We start from the raw sequence: 12,749 nt of genomic DNA on the forward strand, positions 1-12,749 counted from the left end.
TTGATACCAATTCAACTACAGAATAAACAGTCTTCATTTAATCAAGGAGATTGTTCATTTTTCATTATTAAGTGTCATTTATTGTCTTCCATTTTGATTTTTCAAATGTTAAGCTAAATATGTAAAGGAATATATATTTTCTATCTCTTTGGATGAACTTCATATTCAGAGATGAGCAAAAGGACATTCTAACCATATTCTGTCATCAAACCCATTTAAAAACATTTTGTTTTAGGGAATGTGGGAATTATATAGCTGAATAATCATTATCATTTTAGAAAGAATTCCTATTGGCTCATAAAGGATGGAAATATTCTCATAGTTTTCAAAGTGCAATTTCCAAAAAGCTGACATGTATGAAATTGTTGCAAATATATACTAGAAAAGTGTCAAAAAATTAACTTATTAAGGAAGGATCCAACAACTGTAAAGCTGGTCCAAAGGAGATATTATAGTTAGATAATGAAGACAGAATGCTGAGATAAAATTTTTTACATATTATGAAATCAGTTGATATTATACATGAAAATAAAACCAAACATTTTGGGTCATCTTTCTTACTGCACAAAAACTATACATATTGCTCCCGAACAAAAAACCATTTGTAACTTATTCATTGAACAAAAGGTTGTTTGTTTTACAACTTAACATCATTCAATAAATAGTTTAAAAAATGTATTATTCTAGAGTGTTGGATAATTTCTGAGATGGATTGTTAGACAATACTCCACTATATCATTGAAAGGACAGGCAGTCTTTTATTTACCTTATTTTCAAGTTTCATATAATTTTTCTTAACACCTTCTACCTCTAGAAAAATACTTAGTATTTAGGCGAATACTATCAGCCCTTTCTATGAATTATTTCATAGTTTTTAAATGGATATCTATGAATATAGGCCTTTTAATAAAATGGATTATTTCTTTGGGAAAAATTGTTAAGAGAAAAGCTTGGAAAAAATTTGCATATTTTGAGGTTATTGCTATATGTAGTCAATTTTTTTTTCTAAAAAATGAAATGCCAATTTATACTTTTATCCAGAGTATAATATTCTGACCGTCATAATGACAGAGATGAGCATAATCTTTTTCAAATTCAGCCAATCTGTTTGATTTAAAATAAAATCTAATTACAATTTAATTATATAGTATGATTACTGGTGAAATGTGACTTTTTAAAGCATGGTTTTATTATTTTCTTTTGAAATTGTTGCTTGCTTACTTTTCTATTTAGGAATTAGTGTCCATGTTTTCCATTTCTTTCTGACTTTAATATCTGAAGGACAATAACCCTTTGTGTTTTTGCCCTGCTTTATTGAGGCATAATATGTACAATAAAGAGTACATAAATTTAATGTGTATAAACTCCTCTGTATTTAGTTCTTAAACATCAAAGAGCTGGTCATGAAAAGAATTTATAGGATATTTTATGCAAGGGATAACAACATCCTAAATGAACTTCATTTGTGATAAGTTGAAACTCAACCTAAGATTATGCTAATAAAGATGTAATGCTGTATCCTCTTTCTACATTAAAACTCTTTTATTGAAAAATGCAATACACATACATACATAAATGCATTAATTAGGGTAGAGAACAGAAACCAGGGAAACATAAGGATATTTGAAAATGTAAAATTCTTTGCAAACTAGTGACTGCAAAACTCATATTCATAAGTAAATAGTATAGCTTTAGGGGATTATATTTTGAACAACTTAAGAGTAGCTGGGCAAACTTCCACAATAGCTTAAGTCATTTTTTTGTAAAGTGCTAGCAGAATTAAATGTAGAATTGAAACAACAGTATAGCTAGGATTATGTGGGGTTTTTTCTGTTGCACATAAAGAGTATTATACATATGTATATATGTATACATACACATGTATATGACATGTAAAATGCCTTTGTTTGCTTAACATGCTCATATATATAAGCATAAAATATGTGATTGCTATTTCTATTATTGTAAAGGTTCTCTCTGGTACCATTGACTATAGGTCATCTTAAAGTATGTATGTATAATTAACTTATTCTGCTGGGAATATAAAAACATAACTGAATTACAACATTCGCTATTGTAATTTCTTTTACTCAGAACTACTTGGAAATCTATCTATCTATCTATCTATCTATCTATCTATCTATCTATCTAGATAGATAGATAGATAGATAGATAGATTATGAAAAAAATATATTTTTCTGAGCACTGTAGACTCCTGCTTGAATCAGTGGGTAGTAAGAACTATAAACTGTTTTGAGGTCACATTTCGTTTCTGTTATTGGGGATAGTGGTGGGGAGGGCTCCCAAAGAAAGTGTGAGCCATTTATGTGCTTTGCAAGATCTGAGAGCCTCACCAGCCTGAGAGTGATGCAAAGGATCCCGGTCCCTGGGTTTCCACCCCTCCCTTGCTCACCATCAGCTCCAGAAGCCCTTGATCAGAAGCGTGGCCTGGCTGGGAGAGGAGGTGGGGGGCGGGGGCAGGCGGTGTTGGGGGCGGGGGCGGAGAACTAGAAGAAAAGTCCTGGGAAAACTCTCCAGGGCTTGCGGCTAGACAAGGCTTTCCCACGGCATTGCTGTCCAGGGCTCCCGGTCCGCTCTGCGCGGGGCCTCTGGCACCCGGGGCTGGCCGGTTCTGCGCTGGCTTCCCAGAGGTTCAAGCGCCTAAGAACCAGGGGAAGCCCGTGCTCCTCCACCTGCACTGCCTACATGAGTTCCTTGAAGTTCTCTCTCACTTTTTCCATTCGAGAAACACGAACAGTTCGCTTTTCCTCAAACTCCCAGGAACCTAAAACTAAAAGCCCATTAAATGCCAAAATGAGGCAGCGGTTGATGTAATGCCCAGTCAGACGGAACCCTCCAGAGGGTGTCTGTGGCCATGCTAAGACGCGTCACCCCTGTGCCCTTTGGTTTATCAGCGGTTTATCAGCCTTTGGAAGATGAACTAGAGAGAAGTGGAGTTGAAGGAACTCCTGGGATCATGAATTCAGGAGCTAAAAGTCCCAGGTGGTCTGTCAGTCCACTGGGACCCATTCTCCAGCTCCACTGCACTTTAACTTGCTTTACTGGCACCAGGGCAGGGGATTTTTGCATCGGGTGGATAGGCAAAGACGTTTTTTGGCCCTCAGTCCTGCTTGCCTCTATCAGATTACATTTCACAGACGGAAGCTGGCTGGGAGGTGGGGGTATTTACTTTTAAATCTTTTATGTGTGTTCACCTTGTGTGGTTGGGTGTGGAAAACGGGGGAAAGGGTGTTTCCAAATCGAGTGAAATTCCCATTCCATGGGTATTACCATGCCTGTGGGGTTGGCAGTTCTTAAAGTTTAGCTAGTCTGCAAATAACTACAGAACACAATAGAGTTCCCCTCCCTTCCCCTCTTCTCTCTCCTCTCTTTTCCTGCTTCCAAACGCCTTCTTGAGGCTGGAGCTGGGCAGGTCTCCAGAGGTGCAGCAGCCACAACAATCCCGCAGTTCAAAGTTAAGCAGCAGTTGCACAACTTCCAGCAACTCTCTCAGCCGACTACTAATGAGCTGAAAGCCAGGAACTTCTGAGGAGGTGAAGAGGAAGCTTCCAGACCTCCTCCCTTCACCCTAGAAACCCAGATACTGCCACCCCAGCCCCAGATCACTGAGATTCACTCCTTGTTTTTCCCTTGCCGGGCAGACCATGGCTCCCTTTGGAAGAAACTTGCTAAAAACTCGGCATAAAAACAGGTAAAGTCGTGTGTGTGTGTGTGTGTGTGTGTGTGTGTGTGTGTGTGTGTGTGTGTGTTTGGTTGCATTTACTTTCTGATAAAAAAAAAAAGAAAAAGAAAAAGAAAAAACAAAACTGCTTTGTAGTACAAAGCCCTAGGGTCTTAGATCTAGTATAATACCTAGCTGGTAAGGATATTTTTCCAGTATGGATGATTGCAGTGATCAGCATAAAACTAATGAGTGAGGGTTTTTGACTCCCTTTTTTGCCGTTTTGGTCTTTTGATTCCCCAAATAACTTCAATATTTTCTCTGGGCTGCCCTGAACATTTGAGGGTAATAGGATGACAAGTTTCATTTGGCTTGAACTGTAGAATATTGTAGAAAGGGTTAAAGTTTTAAGATAGAACTAGAATTCATAGCCACTTATTAGAATGAGAAACACTGCTGCTGATATAAATCCTGAAACAAAGCTTTAGTTCCCCTTGGGAGAGGGACATTCCTGAAACCTGGAAAGTTCCCAAGTGAAAATGCTCTGTAGAGAAACTTTTCTTTTTGTGAACTGATTCTCTTGAAAGTCTTCAAAAAGTTTAGGTGGTATTAGGCACTATAAAAGGATTCCAGCACTTGTTTTCCTTAGTCCTTAGTATTACTAGTTTACTTTGATATTTCAAGCCTGCAGTGCCCACCATATAAATTCGTACATAAAACAAGTGTTAGCGCGGACACACACACACACACACACACACTTTTCTTGGGTCAGTATGTACATTTAGGTCCTATTAAACAGTTTAATTATGAATCAAATACTACATTTTTATGCCAAAAAAGTGAGGAGAAATTTAGAGATGGGCTTTATTTTTTAATATATTTGTTTTGGCACAGGGGCTTTGCTGATATGCTTCTCTCAACCATGCCTGACTGTACTTGTCATAATTTGCTTAGTGTAAATTTAAAAGGATACAATTACATGGTAGGAAATGATATAATTATTTTAAAGTGAGTATCTGCATGACAATATAGTGATACACTTTAAAATAAATCTTCATATTTTATTTTGTACACAATTTATTTAAAAATTATGTTTCTCTTTCCAAATATATTAATCACTTGATTATTTAAATTTCCTTAAAAACTCAAATAGCCATAGTAAATACTGTAAAACTTTCTTAACCAGTTTTATTTGATAATAACACAATCATATAAATGTTATTTATGAAATAAGAATGCTTTGTTATATATTTTATAATAAAGTAGTTTGGGTAGTTTTTAAAAATTAATGGTGGTTATGAAAACCTAGTTTGTTTTTTAATGGTGACATTGTATTCAAAAATATTCCAGAAGAGCCACAACCAAAATATTATTTTAGGTGATTTTTCTGTAGTGTTGTTATTGTACAATTATTTTCACATCTGTTTAAATGCCATCAAGATATGTAAATAGTTACTTTGAAAAAGTGTATTGTTTTATAAAACAAATTCTGTTTCTGGAAAATTGTGTGTACAGAGTTTTGTTTGAGTTTTTTTTTTTTCTTTGTAAAGCAATATAAGAATTGTCATTGGTATGCCAGATAACAATGTGATAAACTTTTCATGCTCCCCAGTGACTTTCCCTTAGAAAAAGTACATGCTCCACTTTCATCACATTAGTGTAGCCACCCACCAGCTATTCATTCTACCCATAAAACTAGCTATCATTAAAGGAGGTGAGTACTCATTTTTTTTAACTGACATTTTCTATGTAAAATTATGAAAAGGTAGATAGAATATGTTTCTCTGAGAAAACAGAAGGTGATGTTTTATAACAAATGCAAGTGTTTTGGCAAAAGTGGTTAGTAATATTGTGGATATTCTTCAACTGCTCTGATAAGTGCTAGCATCCTTTGTAGATATGTACTTTTTTAACCAGTAAGAAAAAATACAAACCACAGCAATGGCCAAGAACATAAATATATGAGTATTTCAACTTAAGTAACAAACGATTCTTATGGTATATTGAAATGGAAGTAGTATATTTAGTGTTGTAATATATGAAGTCTTTTTTTTTTTCGTCTTCTCAAAGTTGAACTATAGACCAAAATTAGTTACATGGTTCAGTTTATCCATTTCGATTACCAATTCCATGATAATTAAATAAGCCTCCTTCAATATAGAGAACCAAACACTTTTTTTTTCTAAATGATGAGTTATATACTCTTTTATCAAAAGTGTAACTGATGATAAAATAATTATTTGATAAGTACTAATGCATTCCATTATATATAATTTGTTGTAAAACACCAAGAAGATTTTGAGTAATGTATTTGTACTCTTGTGATATGTAACTTGATGAAAAGAACACTTTATATTTTATGTTTTGTATTTATCAGCAGGAAAAACACACATTGACAAAAGGAATATTGGGAATTTGAGATTATAGCATTTTGTTTACTGAATTTTTTGCTTGTCTTTTTATTTTGTTCACTCTTAGAGTACTATTTAATTCCTCAAGATTCAACATGAACTATAACTATCTCCTCATGAGGTAGTTCTGTAATTTTTCGCATAATAAATGGATATTTGAGAGTTTTAGAGACAAACAAGATGGAAATAATACTTTGAAGGAAGTGGTATGAAAACTCTTAGAAAACACAAACTAAAAAGCTTGCAGACATATGGGTCCATATCTGTCTAGACAAACCTATGTTTTCCTGCCTAGGACAGTGTCTGCATGTAGAGAACCTGTAATACAGTTGTTTGTTTAATTTTGTAAATGAAAATTATAATTTGTATTCAAACTAGAACATAGTAATTATTTTATTGCTTATTCATCATGTGATACAAGCTAGCATTATATAAAACTGACTGTTTTTGAAGGATTGATTGACACTTGCTATAATCTAAAATGTAAAAGATAGTCTAATAATTAAATGAATTTGGACATGCAGTGAATCTTACCTTACCAGATAATTTATTATAAATTTAATAAGCATTTAATTTAAAACTAGAGAAAATAATCTTCAGGTGACTAATTTTGGATCCCCAAATATGTTGAAAATAATACATGGTCCCAAAATAATTCTATTTGGGCATATAAACTTTTTAGGCTTTTTTTATTTCAAACTTTCATATAAATAAAAGACATGGAGCCAACCTAAAATTTTTCATGTTGATAATCAGAGCTAATCTCTTAATATTTTATAATTGTAGTAATGTTTAATTGAAAGCATACAGTTTTAAGAGGGTCTCTTGGTCTTAGGAGATAGATTGTTTACTATGGTTCTGGAATAATAAAATATTCTGGCACTGAAATCTGAACAGTTTGGTATATACCAGTATATTTCAGTCTTTTGTTCAACAAGAAGAATAAAAATGATGGAAACCTAGATATCATTTTCAACAAACTATTCAAGTTTCTGAAATTGTATTGTATGTCACCAAGCAGCCATTGTTTCCTACCTGAAATTCAAAGAAGTAAATAATAAAGCACAGATTAATTTGATAGTTGACTTTCATGTGGACATTCAGTAATTGAATTGAGTATTAACCTATTTAGCTATTTAAACAGATTCCATTTGCAAATGTGACTGTCTTTAGGTTAGATTATATTTTCAAGTTAGCAATTCCCTCACTACTTAATGTGTCTCAATAGCAATCACAAGCTCTTCCTAAAGTTAAGAAAACTAATGTAACCATAAAGCTTTTTGGAGCACTTGGTGATGAGACATGTTTCCTTTGTCTTCACTAATAAAATGGCTGGGTGGAGGGGCACAGAAAATTGGTTAGAACTTCTGTCAATCTTTGTTAGAAAGAGGAAATTATGGTAGTGAAACAATGTCTCATATTTTTGTCTAAGATTTGAAATTAATTTACGTAGGTGATTTAACATGATAAAAGATTACTGACTACAAGAATATTTAATCTGGTTTAAAAAAGCTTCCATAATAAATTTTAAGTACTATTTCAGCTTCTCTAGGTTTTTGCTTTACTAACCTCATGTCTTTCCTTGACTTCTCCTTAACATTAGGATATGTCTATCATTGGCTATACCAGATGTCCTCATAATTTCAACCCCAAATTAAAAGGCCTCCCAACTGTACTTGTAATCATTTCATTTGAAATAAGTATTACAGTTGCATTGTTTTATAATTAGTGAATAAAGTTTTCATTAATATTTGCTTTGGACTCTATTTGAACATATGTGGCCAGGTTTTTTTTCCCCTCCTTAATCCAGGTACATTATAATGTCACCATAAATAAATCATGTAATGACTGCTTCATCAGAAGTAAGAATTAACTTTTGCGGTTAGGATAAATGTTTTGGCAAGAAGCATTTCTTAATTAGAAATATGGTAATTTATGAATTCCACAAAAAAGAAATGATCATGTACTATTTCATACATGCTTCGAATAAAGATTTAAAGTGTTCCCAAAACTGGATTGAGAAATGCCAGATATTTTAGTATGTAAAGATTCATACTTCTCTGAACTTCTTGAAAGATATTTCCCCTGATGATACCTAGTGATTTATGTCGTTAGTTGGCAGCAGATAAACCCATTGTGAATGATGACTGGAATGCTTTATCCCTAGCAAAATTATTTTAAAAACATTGGCAGGGATGAGATTGAAGTTCAGATTAAAACTTGACTTGCACTTAAAAATACCTAAGCCAGAAGAAAATCTACTATATAAGATGTTTGTTGTATTATGTGCCATATCCATGCATAACACTTGTCAAGGAAAGAAGTTCTTAGGTGGATTTTTTGGAAACAAGTTTCAAAAAGTTTATAGCTGGTTGACAATATAATTTAGGAAATATTTTGTAACTTAGAAAGTTTTGATGTTGTTTGATTGTTATGCAGGTCTCTCTCTCTCTCTCCCTCTCTCTCTCTCTCTCGTTCTGAAAATAAGAGAAGTTGAAATAGGGGTATGTGTCTATCTCTTTCAGGTATTTATGGATACCAGGATATCTGAGCAATTCATATGTCAAAGGGAAAAGTTTGACACACTTACATATTATAATCTTCTTTAATATGTACTTGCTTATGGAGTTTTTAAAGACATTCAAATGCAACATTGGTAGGTTACAATGTTGATGTCTTGAAGCTCTTTATTTACTATTTTTAAATAGATTTTGATGCCTTTACTGTGAAGCCAGTTGTAATATGACACTTGCTAGAGAAAGTTCCTGTATCTGTTGTGAAGCAATTACTAATAAAGATGATCACGCAGTACAAAGTAATTATTCTATTTAACTGGAGTTGATTTCAGTAAGGTATTTAATAAACAAGTTTTTCAAGAATGTTCAATGGGTATTAAATGATCTACATGGAAAAGTTTCCTCAAAGGTTTATATTTGATTTCTGGAATACACTCTGTTTTTATAAATAAAGTGACATAAGATTCCTATAAAAAATTCTCACTAAGTTGCTGGGCACAGTGGAGCATACCTGTAATCCCAGCAGCTTGGGAGTTAGAGGCAGGAGGATTCTGAGTTCAAAATCAGCCTCAGTAACTTATAGAGGCACTAAGCAACTCAGTGAGACCCTGTCTCTAAAGAAATTATAAAAAAGGGCTGGGGATGTAGCTTAGTGGTTAAGTGCCCCTGAGTTCAATCCCCGGTACCAAAACAAACACACAAAACAAACAAACAAAATACTCAATAAGTATAGGCAAATGAGCACAGGGACCTTACCTGTCTTATTCCTTGCTAGATAACCAGTGAGTAGGTGCTTAAGAAATACTTGTTGAGTGAATAAAATAATTCACCATATACTCTCAAAATATAGCTGACCCCAAATGGTACTTGAGTCAAAGTGGTAGATCAGGGAACTTTTTATGGAATGAGTGCATGGGTAATTTCAAGGATGGATCCATAATTTCAAGTTTGACCTCTAATCATCTCTCTTTCCGGGCTCAACTCCTTACCTTCATATAGTGAATGTGATATCTGACAAAAAGATGCTATGGGAAACTTTACTGAGTTTCTGATTAGAAAAAAGAAGAAGAAAATCCAAACAAGAGAAATGTGACTAGTTCTTGTCTGGTGATGCTCTTACCTCATTTCAGGCACCTTGAATGCAGCCATGTGTGTGTTATGAGTGAGAATGGTGCTTGACAGTGCATGGCCACTACAGACCCGCAGCTGCATGTGGAACATTTACCCTTTCTTTTGAGAATAGAGGAAAATATGATCAGGAAATATTTCTTATCTCACGTGAAAGGAGGATTTATGTTTTCTCTTTCAAGATTTTTGCAATTTGTGAGACAAAGGAAGTGTTAGAAATAGGCAGAAAATTTTGGGCTAAGAAGTTGAGCTCTCTGGCAGCCTAGACTTCAGGGTAAACCCAGCTATGTCACTACTAGTGGTGTGCCCTGGGGCATATATTTAATCTTTCTCATACAATAACAACAATAATTATAACATACAAAGGGAACCCCACATTTTTCAATGTTTGTGTGTAGAAAGGGAGCTCTTTAAGTAAAAGAATATACAAGTATCAATTTTTTAAAGAATTCTGAATACTTTTGGGGCTGTAGAAAGTGACTATGAAAATGAAGGGACCCTGGTGGCTTAAGCTTCATTGACCTCATGGTAAATAGATCTCAATCTGCACTTCTTATAATATGTCTTTTGTTTTTGTGATTTACATAAATCAACCCACTGGATGTTTTAAATAATGCCATGAGGGTACTATGATTTTCCCTATTCTTACATGTGAGGTAGCAGTGCCCTAATGCGATACAGAGCAGTACAGTAATTAATAAGTGGCAAAACCAGGATTCAAATTCATGTTCTAAATCACTGTCTACTTGTGGTCTACTAAGGATTTAGTTTTTCATCTTATAAATACAGTTATTTCTAAACCATTAAGTGTTTGTATTAAACCTGATTATGTATGAAAGACTTAGCTTAGTCCTAGGACATAATAAAAGCTCAGTAAATATTAATTTATTTATTCAGTCCTGTTTGATGCAAAATGCTATAAAATATATCTCAGGTTCTAGTATTTTCTTGTACTGTGATACTTGGGGCTTTGAAATACTAATGTTCACTCACTAGACTTTCTGTATCACCACTGATAACTTTAAACTTTAGGTAATAAAGAGATAAAGTATACATTTTTGAACATAATTAGAAGTGAGTTGACAAGTACTCTACAAATTTCTCTTTGGATTTTAATGAAATACTTGAATTCCAATAGCTCTTTAGTTTTATTTTCATACCCCTTTTGAGCTAATTTTGCAACACATAACACAATACATAGCACATCATAGTTACAAACGTTACTTGTGTTTTGATAAAAAAGAAGATAATTATTAAAATAATTTAGTTTTATATTTATATTATAAAATGAGAACTTAAACATTTGGTAGAGTCTCTTCATATCTAAGATTCTATGATTTTAAAATGTCTTTTGCAGAGTTGACTTAAATTTTATTTGTACCAATATTTTTCTTTTTGAAGATAACTAAAGAAAAATTGGAATTACAAACAGAAAAATAGATTTTTTTTGTAATTTTACTTTATCAAACACATGGTGTAATGACACATAACTTCTATCAAGAAATTTAGCATTATGGTGAAAGTAAAATATTCTTATTTTCTTTTTAAAAAAGATGTAATTAGTTCATCAATGATAATATGTGAGAACTATTCACTGTTTAGTATTTGCTAAACCCTGTTCTAAGTTTAGCAACATAATTGTGTGAGTTTTATGGGAAATAAAAATGTTATTTTATTTCTTTAGGATTGGTAAACTGTGTCATGGGTACTGTACCAGACATGCAAAGACATAACTCCATTCCTAAGAGATTAAACTCCTAATTGAAGAAAATAGCATTATAGTTAAATAGCTCATGCATAAACTTTTTTTTTAAAGTCACTCTTCTGTGGGAAATGGTCTTTGACAAGGTCGATAAAATCATAATCTTTACAGTACAATTAAGAAAATGAGAATATAATCTCTTGGAATTTGAAAGGCTACCCCTCTGTAGAGTAGGTGTTAAGTGTTAGTGATTAACTCCAAACTCAAAGTCTAGGAGAGAGGAGTAAATGGAGGCAAAGAAAAATAAAGGGTGAATCGTCATAATTAGGTAGCATTTATTAGACACCCACAGGTGACAGGCTTGGACAAGAGAAGGGAACACAATAAGATACACAAAAATATGTAGGAGGGGGCTGAATCACAGAGAGCTAAGACTGACTCAGACAGGATTATCAAAAGAGAAAACCTAGGATTCAGGTAGCAATATGGTCAGTTTGGCAAGGGTCCATAATCATGGTCGGGTAGAAAACAATATTGTACAAATTAGGTTACAATGGAAGTGTTTAGGAAAAATTAAGGATGTCTTTATATAATGGTGTTGGGCTTGAAGTCAACTATAGTGGACTGCTCTTCTATTCTCAAAAATTAAATCATCAGTTTATCAGACTAAGGAATTAAGATATTTGATTATTTTATGAGTCTTTTGAATTTTAATTTCGTTTATGTAGATAGTGGACCAATTTCAGCAAATTTTTATGCCCACCAATGATAGTGCATGCTTGATAGAAGTTTAGTGTTTGAAGCTTATTGATATTCCCCATGTTGATGTTGTTCTCACCCAAAGAATGGGACATATTATAGCCACCTCAGGTATCTTTAGTTACTTAAGTGCTGTTTACTTACTCTGATCTCTTTCAATTGCACTGGAATTCCCTGCAGTTATGGTTAACTGAGGAAATGTGACATCCCTTAGGAGAGCATTAGTTTTGAAAGAGCAATCTCCCGGAAATGGAGCTTGAAGATCCTTATTTTTAGCTAGGCAAATAAGACCTCACAGTTGCTTGGAAGCTAGGAGAGATGTTATTGAAATACCATGGATAAATTCCATGGGTAGAGGCATAGTAGCTTCATTCACTGATGAAGAAAAGAGTGCATAATTGGAAAAAGCATTACAGAAGCGATAGAGGACCTTTGAGATTCCATCTTTACTAATAGTGCAGGAAGCGTGGCACATTCTAGTGGAAGCCTGGAAAGTATTTGTCTTCATTTCTTTACTGCATGCTCTATTCTCATAGAGAAAGTCAATTATT

The 12,749-nt window shown here is 33.6% G+C and overlaps 1 protein-coding gene across 2 annotated transcripts in view; it reads left to right on the forward strand.

Annotated features, from left to right (window-relative positions):
• Positions 1-3,298: 3,298 nt before the first annotated feature.
• Positions 3,299-12,749, forward strand: part of Rassf9 (Ras association domain family member 9) — a 34,112-nt gene continuing 24,661 nt past the window's right edge. The window contains exon 1 of one of the 2 annotated variants that reach the window (XM_078053051.1): positions 3,299-3,712. Coding sequence is in view for 1 of the 2 variants with exons in the window: in XM_005324413.3 (XP_005324470.2) it covers positions 3,666-3,712 (47 nt within the window). In the remaining variant the exon portion in view is untranslated. The remainder of the gene's footprint in view (positions 3,713-12,749) is intronic. The other variant, XM_005324413.3, reaches the window with a different exon arrangement.

This window comes from Ictidomys tridecemlineatus, chromosome 6, assembly GCF_052094955.1.
Source record: "Ictidomys tridecemlineatus isolate mIctTri1 chromosome 6, mIctTri1.hap1, whole genome shotgun sequence".
Lineage (NCBI taxonomy): Eukaryota > Metazoa > Chordata > Mammalia > Rodentia > Sciuridae > Ictidomys > Ictidomys tridecemlineatus.